This window comes from Nelusetta ayraudi, unplaced genomic scaffold (assembly GCF_046127955.1).
Source record: "Nelusetta ayraudi isolate G7.1 ecotype Tasmania unplaced genomic scaffold, CSIRO-AGI_Nayr_v1 ptg000008l, whole genome shotgun sequence".
Lineage (NCBI taxonomy): Eukaryota > Metazoa > Chordata > Actinopteri > Tetraodontiformes > Monacanthidae > Nelusetta > Nelusetta ayraudi.
This window is the reverse complement of record NW_027466058.1, coordinates 6,688,721-6,705,000: the sequence shown is the minus strand read 5'-3', so window position 1 is coordinate 6,705,000 and position 16,280 is coordinate 6,688,721. Positions and strand designations below refer to the sequence as shown.

Below are 16,280 nucleotides of genomic sequence, written 5' to 3'. Positions count from 1 at the left end.
CCTTTTATTAAAACAGCAATTAGGGAGGGGTGTGTGGTGCCTCCCAACAGTGAACATTATACATGACACCAGATCTCATTAAGGGTTTTTTTTTTTTTTTTTAAATGTCAAAAGACACTTCATCTTTTTTTTTTAAGTGATCTATTTATAGGCGGCCCCTGGGTGCAAAGCCTTCGCACAGTGAGTTGCGCTGCAGCAGGGGAAGCGGCACTCGCGGCTCCGCACCGGTGTAACCTACTTACAATAACACTACCATTATAACAGCCCCGTCCTCCAGAAAGACGACGCCAAAAGAAAAAAAAAAAAAAAGGAAAAAAATCCGGGCTCCCGTGCCATCCGCAAGCCAACACCCTCCTCGTACTGCCTCTACAAATTCCACAGACTTTCCACCTCCACCATAAAGAGAAAACAAACACATGGTTATGAAGGTTTCTGCGGCAAAAGACACTCACCTCTAGCAGACATGCCGGGTAGGTAGAGCCTCTCTTTATTCGCCGAGACGCACAAGGAGACGCCGCGGTTCGGTTCGGCGGACGGTCGGTCGGAGCGGTTCGACGGGCTGCTGTGATGCGTAACGGGAAGTTTTCGAGGTGTCATTTAGAGGTTTTCCATGCGGGGGGTACGCGGTCGGCGGCCGGCAGGGCAGAGCAGACAGCGGGGGAGAGTAGTTTCCAGCGACAGGGCGTGTCCTGGGACGCGCAGCATCCCTTCTCCAACTCTTCTTCCACAACAAGTTTAGGTCCACGGCTTATAAGGAGAGAATGATCCAGAACCGGCGGCGGCTGGTTTCCGATCGAAGTCGTTCTTGGGATGAGCCGTGGTACCACGCGCTTGCCGGTACCGGATCACCTCGCCGATCGCCGGTTCTCCGCTGGGATGACTGCGCTGTTCTCGGCGGCGCTTGATGGGCTAAAAAATGATAAAGTTGACGGGTTCTCTTCGCCGGTTCCCACGGCTTAGTCTGGGTTTCTTTCGGCAAAATAAATAAATAAATAAAATAAAATAAAAAATATGCATGTATCTTCGGCTAGGTTCGCATTACACGGATTCCCTGACTCATTAACACAGCTGTCTGCCTGAGAAAACTCGACCACGATCCCCGTGGTTGAATATATATACCGCAATTCCTGGAAAAACAGACCTCATCGGGGGCATTCAGCGGCACTAAAGAATCAATTGATTGTTATATATTTTCCATACGACTCACACCGACGGTTTATCGGAACCCTATACTAGGCGTCCGTGTCGGATGTGCACTTATTGACCGCTGTTTCTATCTTCTGGGGAGGAAAAAGAAATAGACCATCATCCGTCATTGGACGCAGAATGTGCACATTTGTATGCATTGATCGTCCCCAATTAGGATCAATTTATTGTCGCGTGTGTTGCGCCCCCTAGTGGAGGGAAAATAACAGCGCCTTTGGCGTGCGAAGTGCCACCGTGTCCAAAGTGAGCATACGCTACTCATATCAACTGCGTCTTGTTTACAGTGGTAGCGTTGGGCCCAATTGAGGACCTGCGAGCTCGCAGCGTGTTACGGTTTTATTGCCCGCTATTATTCTCTCGTTACAAGGGTCAGTACATGAAACCTCCAATCTGGATCGAGGCGGCAACAGGAAGAAGAAGATAGAGGAATTCTCTCGGTCTTCTCGGGAGAAACTGGTCCAGTCGAAGAACAAAATGTTCTCCAAATTCACGTCCATTCTCCAGCACGCAGTAGAAGCGGTGAGTTTTGATATCTAATTCACGTTTCTGCCCAACGGCTTGGTGTATCTTTTGGTCATTTGGCCCCTACTGGGCCTCCACTGGATCAGACACAGCATATAACGTCAGCATTAGGAAAAACCATGCTAAGTAGCACGCTAACCAGATGCTTCAAGGCTTGCATTAGCGTTTTGTGTTAATGCTGTCCCTTTTTAAAGATGCCCAGATATTCAAGACCCCACCACCCGAATACATCCGTTTGTCTGTGGCATTTGAAGTCACCGTTCACTAGTGTCATTGCATTACTTGCTCCCGGCTGTTTGTTTTTAATACATTTTGAATGGCTATGCTAGTTAGCCGCTAATAATAGCCTCCATCTCCAAGCTAACGGCGTAGCTGGCTATCTAGTTTCAAAACAAGGCTCAAATCATCTGGGGTGGTGTCGAAATTGGAGAACAGCCTTGCCTGACATTACGTAAACATTTCTGTTAATAGGAAATGGGTAGTTTGGGGTTTACAACATAAGGCTTTTTCCTAAATCGCAACGTTGCTCCACACGGTAGCCAGAAAACGTTAACTCCTAGCTGACCAACCGGTCCTTTACCCCGCAGGTAAAGGTAAAGGTTGACAGTCAATTGGCAATCGTTCAGAATTAGTTTGATTTTTCCCTCCCTATATATCTATTTTAAGATTCTCCGTGTGTGTAAAGGTCAGACACACATTAGGTATAGGCATTACACATTATTATGTAGTTTATTAGTCAACAAATCACATTTACAGCATTTTTGTGAAAGGTAAACATAGTGACATAGTGCCATTAGCCGAGTTAGTTGGTTTTGGTGCTTTTTCCACGTCAGTTCACAAACCCGCCTTTATCACCCGGCAAGTAATTCACGAACTTGGGCTCATTTTATGCATGCATGCATGCGAGGGCATGCCTCTGTAAAGCACTCTCACCCCTGGAGCGGATATCCACGTCTGTTTGGCACAGCCTCTAAAAACCCTGGTATGCATCCGTCCTGCTTCTGGTAGCGATAGTTGTTTCTTGGTGGGAAAAGTAACAGGTGGACTAATGTCATTTTCGGTACTAGGGGGGGTCAGAAATTATGGCACAGCCACGGTGGTGAGCTGAAGAGAACTCCAATTGGAAAAGAGGTGATGAGTGTCAAAACTCCAGACTAAGGTCCATGACTGAAGGTACATGTGTTTTTGTTTGGGCAGAGGATTTGCAAGCCGGATATTCCAGATGAAATTGGATGGACGGTCACGCTACACAGTGGCTGCATGCTAACATTTAATCACATGTAACCTTGCCAATTAAAGTGCCATAACATGTACATGTACACTTTTGCACTTTTCTTTAATTTACTCAAGAGTACTGGGGTGATGGGAATGAAGCGTGTTACACTGAGCCAGGGGTGCATCTCTCCTGACTAATTAATGTGCACTGATCCTCATATGATGGTCCTTCTCTTTTGCAGCTTGCTCCGTCGCTGCCCCTGCAAGAAGATTTTGTCTATCACTGGAAAGCCATCACACATTACTACATAGAGACTTCCGGTAAGAATACTCTTAAAGAGTGTGTTAAGTTGTGGGTATGTTTGTCCAGTTTGTGTGGATGTCGATAGTTTTAATGTGGCTTCAGTCTTTTTTTGAATGGCACCAAATGCAGTGTAGCCTCAACATTTAACACTTTTCTCACACGGAGCTCCAAGTAGATGGTCAGGGAAAAAAAAAAACATCCAGACATTAGGACACAAATGTGAAATATGCAGAGAATCTCGAGCGTGTCGCGTTTTCATTATAAGGCAGGTTAAGCCGACCGGATCCACCCTGTCTCTTGGCGCTGTGACTTGGCGGTTGGACATATAAAACTAATATTTTGACAACCTCGGGCTGAACCGTCTCCTGTCTCATCTCCGAGAAAAGTCTTCCTCTGCTATTCCTCGCACCGTGGAAAATGGCTTCCTTGCAGCAGTGCTCACGGTTGGGCCAGTTTAACAAAAATGTCTCTGGGGGGGATAATCTCTTGTGTGAGTATGTAGCTGAGCTCGTTCAGCAGCATTTAATCGCTCACAGAAGAAAGGTCTGGCTCTGTACTTTTGCACAAGCGAGGTCATCTGGGTGCAGCATGACTTCTATTTCTCAACACTTATTCTGTCCATCTCCCCATTTTCTATTACCACATCTCCTGCACTCGGGCGGGGGGGGCGGGGGGGGGTGCTGGACCTTGTCCTAGCTATCTCTGGGCAAAGGCGCGGTTACACCCTGGACAAGCTGCCAATTTCACTTATTATATATTTAGTTTTTTTTTTTTTTTTTTCAATCGTTTTCCAGTAAGCTGCTTATTGCTTCGGCTCAGAAACGAATTGCATTGCAAATAATGTGTGTGCGGTTGAAAAAAAAGAGCAAAGCTTACTCCTGTTCTATTTCCACCTAATTGACACAAGTGGGCTCTGATGTCTTCTAAAATGTTCCCCTCAGATGACAAAGCTCCAGTTACAGACACCAACATCCCCTCCCACCTGGAGCAGATGCTGGACATCCTGACCCAGGAGGAGGCGGAGAGGGAGTCGGGGGAGACGGGGCCCTGCATGGAGTACCTCTTACACCACAAGATCCTGGAGACCCTCTACACGTTGGGCAAGGCAGATGTAAGACACACCTGCAGATGTTGCTGAATGCAAAGCTTTGAAACACTCTTTCGGAAGCTGCACTTGTTGCAGCTTTTGTGCACATCCGCTGCATCAATAGCATAAATCATTTTCCAATAATGTTCTCATTGTTTTCTTTCATAGTGTCCTCCAGGGATGAAGCAGCAAGTGCTCACCTTCTACACAAAACTGCTCGCACACATCCGTCAGCCTCTCCTGCCGCACATCAACGTCCACAGACCTGTGCAGGTGAGCCGCCACTCAGTCCGCGTCCTCTCTCTTCTCAACCAGCCAATTGCAATTGGCAACTTTTCTTTCTTTTTTTTAATCGCTGTTTGCCACTGTCGCTCTTCTCCTCTCAGAAATTAATCCGCCTGTGCGGTGAGGTTCTGGCGGCCCCCACGGAAAACGAAGAGATCCAGTTCCTGTGCATAGTCTGTGCTAAACTCAAGCAGGACCCGTACCTGGTCAACTTCTTCCTGGAGGTAGGTCCTTTGCCAGGACGCGGTCCACGACCACGGCCGGCTTGCAGAGTGCCCTATCTGAAAACGTTTGCGTTTTTCGGCAGAACAAGTCGAAGCGAGCCGAGGCGGTGAAAACCAGAGGGGCGGATGCGGCGAGGGACGGCGCCGTGGCTCCGGACACGGGTCAGTCTCCGGCGGAGGAGCAAGCAAAGCACCAGGAGGAGCCTCAGGCTGCAGCAGGCGCCTCGGCCTCGGCCTGCAGTCCAACCAACAACAACAACAACGGCAGCAATTACAACCTCGTCACCTCGCTGCTTAATCTCACCAAGAGCCCTGTGAGTAATCCCCCCCGCCCCCCATCTCCTCCTCCCCTGCAGTGCAGGTTGTTTTGATCGCGGTTACAGTCGGGCGGATTGGTGAGCGCTGCGCCGTCTCTGTCCTCCCTCAGGACGGCAGGATCGTGGTGAAGGCGTGCGAGGGCCTCATGCTGCTGGTCAGCCTGCCCGAGCCGGCCGCCGCCAAGTGCTTGACGGAGAACACTGAGCTCTGTGAGCTCCTGACGGACAAGCTGGTCTCCTTCTACAAAGCCCTGCCGCAGTCCATGGACCCCTTGGACATCGAGACGGTGGAGTCTGTCAACTGGGGGTAACGATGTTTGACTTTCACTGACTGATTTCAAAACAAGACTCTTTAATTGCCCAGTGTGTAAAATTTGGCTTGATTTATGATTTTTATATTGGTAAAAGCTTAACATACTGCCCGTAAGTACATTAATAATAGTGTATACTCGCAGTACAATAAAAGTTATTTGGTTGCTCTGCCCTTAGAAAGGTTCTCATATGTATAAGAATATACATAGAGCAACAAGGGTCGTGCTCCTAGTTCGCTGCCACCTTGCACTGCCATTTTTTAAGGAAGCCCGCCTGACAGTGACCTAAATATGAAATGCGCTGTCAGGCGGGCTTCCTTAAAGATTTTACACACTGGACCTTTTAATGAAGACTTTTGAAGATTGAATACTTCCCCTCCCCCTCTCCTCCAGCCTCGACGTCTACAACCTGAAGGAAGACGCTGCCGTCTTCGCAGGGAAGAGGGCTCTCATCTCCTTCCTGTCCTGGCTGGATTACTGCGACCAGCTCATCAAGGAAGCGCAGAAGGTCCGTAACCCATCACGACTCGCTCTGTTTCGACAGCCGGTGCAGTCACGATGACGGCAAGTTGATTTTTCACACGCAAAAAAAGGGGGAAAAAAAGGCTGAACTTTCTTTTGTTTCACTTCTTCGTCTTCAGTCAGCGGCAGCAGTCATGGCGAAAACCGTGAGAGAGAGGTTCTTTGTGTCCGTCATGGAGCCGCAGCTGATGCAGACGTACGGCTGACTCACCCGCCAATCGTCCTCACAATCCTCACTGGCGCCTTTTGTTCGGCTGCCGCGCGTCGTGAGCGCTCGCTGACGCCTCGTGTTTTCTGGCACAGGTCCGAGGTGGGCATCCTGACGTCCACGGCCCTGCTCAACAGGATCATAAGGCAGGTGACGTCGGAGGCGCTGATGCAGGAGATGGTCTACTTCCTGCTGGGGGAAGACGAAGAGGCCGAGACCCAGGCGACCATCTCCCAGAATCCTCTGCGGCACAGACTCATCGAGCACTGCGACCACCTGTCAGACGAGGTTGTTATCGCTCAGCCCCCCCCCCCTAGTTTCCCCCCATCCAGATTTTTTTTTTAGTAATGAGTAATTGCCGAACCCCATGTTTTCCCGATCCGATCTTTTTTCTTACCTTGAATAAACTGGATCTATTGGATTCAGACTTTCCTCTCGGTGCAGTGCAAAATAAATTGGATTGTTCGCTCCGATGATCAATCCATGCTTTGCTTGTCCTCATTGTTTTGTTTATTTTACAAATTGACAAACACAGTGAGCATACTGTATAAAACGTATAAATGAAATAAAAAATAGTTCTGTAAAATTCTGCTTATAAAGTATACACGAGGCACGGGCTAGTAGAGGGCAGAAATGCGCCGCTTATTGGTACATTTCGGACGTTATTGATATTAATTATATTATTATATGATATTATATTGATTTCAAGATCGGATCGGGGATTTTTAACGCATCGGCCAATCACAGATTTAATAAAATATGCTAGATCGGCATCCCTAAAATTTTCATCCAGTAAATTTCTCTCGTCCGTGTGCAATTTGGGATTTTGAAATGTTGACGTTGAGGTCTGCGGATTATCTTCGCAAGCGAATTCAGAATTGATTTATTGTTTTGTTGTCCCAGCATCTTTTTTTAATATGATGGGTTCTTTGTAGGTGTTAATGTGCCATCAAAATGGAAATCAAATGTCCACAATTACATCATGTTTTAATATTCAGAAGGCCATCTGCCCCTCAGTCACTCTGAGTTCCAGTGAATCACCTTTGTAGCCATAAGAACATGAATTTCAATCAATGTGACACACGCAGAGAACTGATTTCCATCACGCAAATTCCAATGAATAATCCTCCATCTTCCATACACCCAGTGCCCGGTTTGTTTATTTATTATAATAAGACTTTTGTTTTTGTCAGCGACCAAACGCTGATCCTGTGACCTCAGTGAGCGTCCAGCAGCTGAGCCCTCCTCCTCTCCATGTGTGCTCCCAGATCAGCATCATGACGCTGCGCCTGTTCGAGCAGCTGATCCAGAAGCCCAACCAGCACATCCTCCACAGCCTGGCCCTGCGCAGCCTGGAGGAGAGGAACTACCTGGAGAACAAGCCGCAGGAGGAGCGGGAGCCCCTGGAGAACGGGCAGCCCCACGATGCCGTGTAAGGACTGAGCTCCGTCCCACTTTCCACAGCGCCAAAATAAAAGCCCTCCTGGAGAAACTCTTGCGGTGGAAATAAAGCAATGCATGCTTTGTTTTCGACTAAATTACTCTGGTTTGAGATGAAAGAAAAAAAAATACAATCAAATTGAAACACGATGGGCAATAGTTTCATGTTTCTTGCTCTCATTGTTTTACACCTGAAAATCATAAATGAAGACATCACTGTGCTGGAACAAGGAGATGGATGATTGAACAGTATGTTAATAGGAAGCGGCATATAACCAGTGAGCTACTGGAGATACAAGTACTATGTTTCATTGATCACATTATCCACATATGGACACTAATAGAGAGGCAGAATACTCTTCACTGAGCCCTGATGCTATGTTTTTGCAGAGGCTCTGACTCAGAACCTGTTCTGACCAATGTCCGCTTTCTAAACCTGCTTCCTCCAGCGACCTCGAGGAGGACCCGCTGTTTGGCGACGACGTTTCCCCAGACAGCAGGCTGTCTGGCTCCGACTGGCTCAGCTCCTCTCCGCCAATGAGCCCCGACCACTCGAGGTGCGACGGGAAGACGGAGGTCCACAAGATCGTCAACAGGTACAGGTTCCAGGCGCTCCGCCTGCTGGAAAGCTGCGTGTTCTGCTAATTAAAAATAAGGACGAGGATGATAACGGTTGAATGATGTCGCAGCTTCCTGTGTTTGGTCCCCGATGAGGCCAAGTCATCGTACCACGTGGAAGGCACCGGCTACGACACCTACCTCAGAGATGCACACAGACAGGTGAGACTCGTGTGGCCGGAGGTCTTGAGAGCCGCTGCATGAAGAGCCTCCGCAGAATCAGGAAGGAAAATCACCAGCGAGCCACAGCGATGAAACATGTCACTGTGTTTCGGCTGCGGTTGTCGCCGTCTCCTGAGGCACTTTTTCTTTCCATGTATTTTTATTGGGCAATTATAATACAAACATACAAAAAAGAGTCAAATAAAATGCAAAATTTGAACTTGAAATCGTGAAATCGAAAAGCCCCACCCCCCCACCCCCAGTGAAGTGACATAGAAGCATCACAAGAACCTCACAGTGCATAGTACATTCATTATCAAGTTGCATTGGTATTAGCAAGGTAGTGTATGAGAGGGTGCCGAGTTATTCAAAGAGTTGGAGTCTGTGTTTCAAAACATTACTCATTCTTCCCAGATGAAGTGTGTTAGTTGGCTCCTCTGGCCACATCTTAGATGATGCTGTATTTACACTCTTCCACAGTGTCAGGGTCAGTTTTTTTCTCGCTATTATGAGACCATGTGAAATAAAACACAGTTGTGCTTTGTTTAGATTTTTGAAGTATTCATAGTCTCCTGGCACACTGTTGAATTAGTTAGCAGCGCTCTGTGATTTGTTCTCTGCAGTTCAGGGATTATTGCGGCGTCTGCCAGCGCTGGGACTGGAGGGGCCACCCCAAGCCCTTGGAGAAGTGCAACCTGGACATGCCGTTCTTCGAGGGCCACTTCCTCAAGGTTCTCTTTGACAGGATGGGCCGCATCCTCGATCAGGTGCGTTTGATTCGCCATGTGAAGTTGTTGGTGGAAACTCAAAGTTAACAGTGAAGGTTAAACAGTAAAAATAGTTTCTGAAAGATTTAGTAAAGGTCCAGTATTCGGGATGTAATCAAATATTATATCTTGGGGCAAAATATATTGTATAAAGTAAAAGGGGAAAAAAGACAAACAAAAAATGCATTCCACATTTATTAAACAATGATTTGTCTTTGAACAGCACTATAAAATGCCATTTTATCAACCACTAAAAGGTTCAAGTCTTATTTTGCACATTGCACGCAAACCCATATATGAACGCCACAGGGTTCTACTGCCCTGCCACAAAAAGCATAAACTAATCAAGCATCAGGCAGCAAAGTGAAGGTGATGGCTTGAAAACAGTGGAAGGAATAGCGAGGCTATTCATGTTTGCGAACAAAGTAATGACCCGTTGTCTCGTCCATAAGATAATCTTCAGAATTAAAGTGATCACCAAGAATGAAAATCAAATTTTTGTAGCACATCCAAAAATGTATATTATAATAAATTGACAATTAATTTGAATCCTCAACCTGCTGCGTGGTTTGCGTCCTGCAGCCCTACGACGTCAACCTGCAGGTGACCGCCGTGCTGTCCAAGCTGTCTTTGTTACCGCACCCCCACCTGCACGAGTACCTGCTGGACCCCTACATCAACCTGGCCCCCGGCTGCAGGTCGCTCTTCTCCGTCATTGTCAGGGTAAGACGCAGTCTCCGGCTCATCCCAGGCAGCCTTCCCATCGTTTCCCTAATCTCTTGGAATTTTTACATATAGGAAATATTTGGCGTCTCCGATTTGAGTTTCATACACGAGCTGCAATTTTGAGGTCCTCCTTACTGTATTTATTTTTATTATTATCCATTGCAATGAATGTCCTTCTTTAGTTTATTTTACGCTAAACTGCATTTGATTTTGTTGTTTGCTTATTTATTCAGTATAGATTTTATTGTAATGTGTTTTAACCTTATTTCTGTGAAGGGTCTTTGAGAACATTGACAAGCACTTATTAATAAAGTGTATTATAATTGTTGTTATTAGGTTGAACGTTAAGTTGTCATGTTAAGTTATTATTATGTTGAAGTATGTCTCTTACAGCAGTGTGTGTGTGTGTGTGTGTGTGTGTGTGTGTGTCAGGTGGTGGGAGACCTAATGCTGAGGATCCAGCGCATCCCCGACTTCACGCCCAAACTGCTGCTGGTGAGGAAGAGGTTACTGGGTCTGGAGCCGGAGGGCATCAGGTACGCGCGCGTCCTCCCCTCGTTTCCCCTTGTCGGCCTGTAGATGGCGCCACACTGCATCATCAACCCACCGCCTGTGTTGCAGCATCGACCACATGACCCTGCTGGAGGGCGTGATCGTGCTGGAGGAGTTCTGCAAGGAGCTGGCGGCCATCGCCTTCGTCAAGTACCACGCCGCTTCCACCTCCTCGCCGTAGCCCCCCCCACTCCCCTCTTAAGCTGTCCATCCGTCGGTGCCGGGGTCAGAGGTCAGAGGCCGAGGCGGATCCGCACCTGTGAGGTGTTGCTGGTACCGGTTGCACAGGGTCAGTATGACGTTAATCGCCACGGCTCGACCGCCCGCGGAGGGCGGTGGGGGCGGGACCTCACAACTACAGTACGTCGCTCAGAGCACAGACACTGCCCAGCCCGGCTGAGGGGATGAGCGGGGACCAGACCCCCCCCAACCACACACACACACACACACACACACACCCCACCCCCGCTCGGACCCTCGCCGTCCTTCCTACTCATCTGCCAAAAGACTCTCGCCCTGTAAATACGAAACCTAAAGGAACAAAAAAAAAAAAAGACGTTTATTTATTTTCTGTCTGGTCTCTCATCGCCTTAGTGTGGAGTCACACCTCTCAGTTACACTCTGTTTCCTCTTGAAACAATTGATTCTTTTTTTTTTTTTTCAAACATTTGTCTGTTTTTGGACAAAATGAGTCGGGGGGGATGGGGAAAAAAAACATACACCTACCTTATAACGCCCACCACCTGTATTCCTCAAGTTACATTCTTATTGAGCTGCAGTATTAACGATGCTGCTTTTGATGTTTTAATATGCCACGCCTCCTTATTTATTTGCTTTCAGGTTGCCTTTCTTTCTTTCTTTCTTTCTTTCTTTCTTTCTTTTTTTTTTTTTACACTAATGTCGTATTGAGATGAAAGAGAAAATGGAAAGCAGTCAACGGACGTCGCTCACTTTAATTTCTTTGCCTCGTCAGTTTCGTCTCACCTGCAGTCGCCCAAAGATCTCAGCGCCGCGGACGCCTCGTTTGCTGAGGTGAGCCGCTAACATCCGTTTGTCGCGCTCGTCTAGCTCGGAGCCGGCCGAGCCGGCATCTGTGTCAGGATGCGTCGTGTTTTCTCTCCTGCCGCGGCGGTGTTTATTCTGTCCTCTCGGACGGTGTGTAACTGTTTCCACACAATTTATAATTCTGCAGCTTGTTTGTCCTCCTCGCGGGGAGCGATGACATGGAGCAAACGTCAAGAGGCGCCCCAATGAAATAAGCCGCCGCGGCTCCTCAGGCTCAAGTTTACTTTGGCGTCCTTAAACAAAGTTACACCCGCGTGATTGCGAGACGTTGTCAGTCCGCTCAGTGCTGTTGTGATTGGAAGGAGCGAGGGAGAGAAACGCATGCAACGATACTGTGTTGCTTAAACTAATTGATTTAGAAACGACAGACTGACGCTGTAACCTTCCCCTCCAGGTTCCTGTGACCTCCCGTGAGGTGTTGCATCCATTAGCAGTATTAGCCCTGGTATTGGTAGCGTTGAAGTAAATTTCAGTTCATTTGTGGCGCTCTTCGCGCCACCAGTGTGTTTCGATCTTCGACCCTGCCGCACAGTCAGTGACTTCTGACGCTCTCTCGGAAAACTGTCATCCAAGCACCTGAACGACATTATGCAACTGCTTGCATGGAAACGGATTTGCACATCGTCTTTTTTCATCCGTGTTCGTAATGTAAATAGCATGAAAAAAAAAAGCTTTTTTTTGTTTGTTTGTTTGTTTGTTTCCTTTCCAAATAATGATTTGTTTCATAAACCAAATAATTTGGGGAAAAAAAAAAAGAAAAGAAAAGAAAAATCTGGGATGTACCAGGAGGAACGTTTCCATTTTAATCGGAAACCTTTTGTTTATTTTTAAACGACCAATCGTGCACATCTCTTTTTAAATCAACTGTTCTTTACATGAGTATATTGTACTATAGCAATAGAGGTATACTACCTGATGTAAATGCATGCTTGTTCACTGTTGAAAGGCAGAACAAACAAAAGGTGGGGGGAGGGGGGGGGGGTGTCCAGCTTTTTACGTGACGATTTCTTGGCTGTCGGCACTTTGTTGTTAGGAGACACTGGGGGGGACAAAACAAAACAAAAAACGATGCCTTACTTCACACTGTGGATCTCTGGAGACTCCTGGAGCTCGTGTCCAAGGGGCTTCCCGCTTCGCTGCAGTCGTCGCGCAGTCCTCTTCTTTATGCCTTTCTTTCTCTCGTGTTGCTCTGTTTCGTGAAGATGTACAAGACTGTAAAAGCTCATCTGATGCCAACTCCTTCATTCTCCCCTTTCCCGCTCAATCACTAATGCCGCTGCTTTTATCGTTTCTCCCCTCCTCCCTCCAGCGTAAAAAATGGGATCGGAAGTCTTCTGATTTCTCTTTATCATGTCTGTTTTTTTTTTTTGTTTTTTTTTCTTCTATGCATTGAAGCATCACGTCGAAGCTGTGCGGTCACTTGTAAAATGTAAGTGATCACTGCAGACGCTCGTTCATTTATCATCAAACTGTTTTATTCAGGACTGTCTGGTTTTTGTTAAACATTCTCCGTCCCCATTAAAAAAAAAAAAAGAAGCCGATGTCCTCCAGGAAAGATGTGTCTATTTTTTTTTAAAACATTTCACTGTGCTTTATCTTGCTTTTATTACAAAATATCTGTACAACAGAAGCAAATACACAAAAATAACCATTCAGTTTGATGACGAGGTGAAAATGACAAAACTCTGTTCAAAAAAAAAAAAAAAGAATAAAATCTAACAAGCCCACCAAGAATTTTGACAGCCATTTAATAGTTTACTAAGCAAAAACAGCCCACGCGGTGACATGTCACATGTTGTACAAGAACAGACCAGAGACCATTAAGTATGAAAATGACCTCGCCAGTGAAAAAACACAAAAACAACAAACCAGCATTGATACTTTAACCTCTCACAGCATCTCTGGATTCGATCCAGCCGAGCTCACTCATTCAGATTATTCGGTTCCAACTAGTATAATTAAATTAAAATAAAAAATAAAATAAAAAATCTCATACTTGAAATGAAAAAAAAAAAGAAAAAAAAAAGGCCCAGAGTCCCTGGATGTGGGGGAAACCCTACACGTCTCTTCCTGTACTACTGCTGCCGACGTGGTTCAGCCGTTCTAAAAGAGGCACTGCGGTGCAGAAACGAGGCTCTCTGACTCTCATTCCTAACGGTTGCTGAGGTACACTGACATTGCAGTCAGGCGGGGGTGGCGCGGTCCAAGCCGGGGGAGCGTTTCACACGCGCCCAAAGCACCCCAAGACACCTTTCCTAATGAAGAGACTTTGTCTTTTTTTTTTAGTACAAAAATATTCACGCTCTCCCACCGTCGGGCTGAAACACTCGTGAGAGGGCTCCCCCCCCCCCCCCCCCCGGAAGGCAGCGTGGCCTTTAAACGCAGCATTCACGCGCTATACAGTGTCTTCGCTTAAAGCAGGAGGAGGTTTGCGTCCGACTCCCGAGTCAACAGTAGCAACGAGTCGGTGAGAGATTCCTCTGAAAGCAACCTGTTTGACGCCGTGCCTGCCAGAAGCGTCGGTACAGTAAAAGTTCCACATCGCAGCTGAAACGATGGAGATGACGATTCATCAGATTGTCGCCGTTTGAGGGACACACGCGCATCAAAGTGCTGCGTCGGAGCGGGTTGTTGTTGTTGGTGGTGGTGGTGGTGGTGATGGAGGAGGAGGGAGTCGGCTTCAAGATCGTGTCAACTGTGGCTCACAAACACCCCCACTGTTTATACATGTCGCGAGCCGGCTCTCTTGATCCTGTTTGGAGAGCGCAAGTCCCGACGAGCACGACGTGGCGAGGCGAGCCAGTGTTCTCCGTCCGTCACGTCCTGAACGAGCGCCTCCTCCCGTCTCACCGCGGAGCAGCGTGACTTGTAAATTCCTTTACGTAGAAATGTAAATAATTCCACTTCTTAATGCAAATCGCTTTGCCGTGTACATAGAAAATAAAAACTACGTTAAAAAAACAACAACAAGAGAACAAAAACGCACACAACAACTACATGCCTTTGCACAAACTAAACCCAAGCTAAAAAAAAAAAAAAAAATTAATAATACAAGTTTTCAATTTAAAAAGAAAATATATGTACATTTCCAAATATTTTTTCTTTTCTTTTTTTAAGTCAACGGGCGTCCTCGCCCTCCCTTCCCGTTCCCGTCCGTTTTACAAACCCTGGATATGTGCACGCTTGCGCACGAGTTGCTCACACTGGAACATTCAGACAAACGCATGTCTCTTTGGCTGGTGTGAAGCTGTGGCACCTTGCAGTGTGTGTGTGTGTGTGTGTGTGTGTGTGTGTGTGTGTGTGTGTAATTACATAATTTCAAGAAAACAAAAACCAACAACAAAAACACACACACACTCACACAAAAATAACACCTTCTAACAGCATAGAACACCGCTTCCAACAATGGATGTAGTGATATAATTCTACGCATTTTCGAATATATATATGTATATATATATATATATATATATATATTTATATACCAAAAAACATACCATATACTGTATCAAGGTCAGCCACAAATATGACCTTGATTGTGTGTGAATATTTACTTTAAAGTCACATTCAGAAGTGTAATGTGGAAATATGTAGGAAGGCATCAATAAATAGAGATGTCAGTCAGTCCGTCTGTCTGTGTGTGTGTGTGTGTCTGTGTATGTGTGTGTGTGTGTCGTCATCCGTCAGTCGCTCTTGGCGCTCTGTGCTGCGTCCAGGTTGACCACCTGGAGCTCTGTCAGGTTACTGCTGCTGCCGGCCGACTGCTGGCCAATCACCATCTGTGGGAGAGGAGCAGAACGCAGCCGATCAGCAGACGGCAAGGAGCCCAACAGTGGCATTTTCTAACACAACACCACACAGCCAAACAAAACAGTCAAACAAACAAATAAATAAACTTTCTAGTCTTCATGATTCGTTTTTGTTTCGTTTTGTTGTTTGTTTACCTCCCCGTGCCTATTCTGTGGGCCCCATGTTACACCGCATGTTCATCATCAGCTTTATTTTTCATTGAGGAGCTTTACAGACACGAAGAGCCTCCAGCGAGAAGCTTCAATTCAGCTGGTGAAGATGAAACAAGTTTGGCCTTTAGAGGGCAGCGCGATCTGCACACAGACACCTCTTACTGGCAAGAGGAGCAGCAGTGTGCCTCCACACAGACAACATCTGAGATGTGGAGCAAAGACTTGGATTTGCTGTCACAATGGTCATCGACAGGCTACACGTGAACAAAAGCAATCTGCAGAAACAAACGGAAAACGCTCAGGTTCCAGTGGGTGAATGACGAGGGTTTTGCTCCACACAACCAGCTGATAAACTTCCGATTGATAGAATAAAGAAAATTAGGTCTTCATTTTTAGGGAAAGTTGAGTTTTGGCAGAAGGCCCCCCCCCCCAACACGACTCTGGGTCCCCCACCGATCACAAGATCACACAATCACATAGAGCCAAGTGATTGTGTCGACACCTGGGCACCGCACGCGCACGCGCACGCGCACGCGCACACACACACACACACACACACACACACACACACACACACACACACACACACACACACACACACACACACACACACACACCAAGTGAGCAGGCATCTTGTACAGTGAATGTGAATTTTTCCTTGGTGATTAACCAGGGTGAATGATGCCTGGTTTAAATACAGGAACTTAGCCCATTTCTCAAGATGCAAACCTACTGAGATCAGACTCATGAAGCCGCGATTCTTCTTCTTTTTTTTAAAGTTAGCCTC

At 46.7% G+C, this 16,280-nt stretch overlaps 3 protein-coding genes across 16 annotated transcripts in view; 1 reads left to right on the top strand and 2 right to left on the bottom strand.

The window, feature by feature from the left end:
* Nucleotides 1-1,293, bottom strand: part of ablim1a (actin binding LIM protein 1a) — a 42,040-nt gene extending 40,747 nt beyond the window's left edge. For all 9 annotated transcript variants that reach the window (XM_076019007.1, XM_076019012.1, XM_076019008.1 and 6 more), the window contains exon 1: nt 453-1,293. In XM_076019007.1, coding sequence (XP_075875122.1) covers nt 453-597 — 145 coding nt within the window. In that variant the 5' untranslated portion in view covers nt 598-1,293. The remainder of the gene's footprint in view (nt 1-452) is intronic.
* A 178-nt stretch (nt 1,294-1,471) lies between these two features.
* fhip2a (FHF complex subunit HOOK interacting protein 2) lies at nt 1,472-11,125 on the top strand. 3 transcript variants are annotated; one of them, XM_076019020.1, is made up of 17 exons: nt 1,472-1,725; nt 3,186-3,264; nt 4,189-4,358; nt 4,503-4,607; nt 4,721-4,843; nt 4,927-5,157; nt 5,271-5,467; nt 5,865-5,979; nt 6,113-6,189; nt 6,297-6,489; nt 7,395-7,633; nt 8,091-8,237; nt 8,331-8,421; nt 9,045-9,188; nt 9,771-9,911; nt 10,347-10,450; nt 10,536-11,125. In XM_076019020.1, exons 1-17 carry the CDS (start codon nt 1,681-1,683, stop codon nt 10,645-10,647), a joined length of 2,313 nt encoding a protein of 770 aa, XP_075875135.1. In that variant the 5' UTR covers nt 1,472-1,680; the 3' UTR covers nt 10,648-11,125. The 3 variants fall into 3 exon arrangements, with proteins under 3 accessions (XP_075875135.1, XP_075875136.1, XP_075875137.1); XM_076019021.1 differs by having other exon boundaries at nt 1,476-1,725; nt 7,470-7,633; XM_076019022.1 differs by lacking the exon at nt 1,472-1,725 and adding an exon at nt 2,799-2,901.
* A 1,859-nt stretch (nt 11,126-12,984) lies between these two features.
* srfb (serum response factor b) overlaps nt 12,985-16,280 on the bottom strand; it is a 29,618-nt gene continuing 26,322 nt past the window's right edge. For all 4 annotated transcript variants that reach the window (XM_076019034.1, XM_076019035.1, XM_076019033.1 and 1 more), the window contains one exon: nt 12,985-15,310. In XM_076019034.1, coding sequence (XP_075875149.1) covers nt 15,273-15,310 — 38 coding nt within the window. In that variant the 3' untranslated portion in view covers nt 12,985-15,272. The remainder of the gene's footprint in view (nt 15,311-16,280) is intronic.

What these genes read in the sequence shown, in the direction of transcription:
- fhip2a (XM_076019020.1), top strand. Translation starts at nt 1,681, where the DNA reads ATGTTCTCCAAATTCACGTCCATTCTCCAGCACGCAGTAGAAGCG. An exon ending in ACACGTTGGGCAAGGCAGAT is followed by an intron (nt 4,359 to 4,502) that starts GTAAGACACACC and finishes TTTCTTTCATAG; the next exon opens with TGTCCTCCAGGGATGAAGCA. An exon ending in CTGGAGCCGGAGGGCATCAG is followed by an intron (nt 10,451 to 10,535) that starts GTACGCGCGCGT and finishes CCTGTGTTGCAG; the next exon opens with CATCGACCACATGACCCTGC.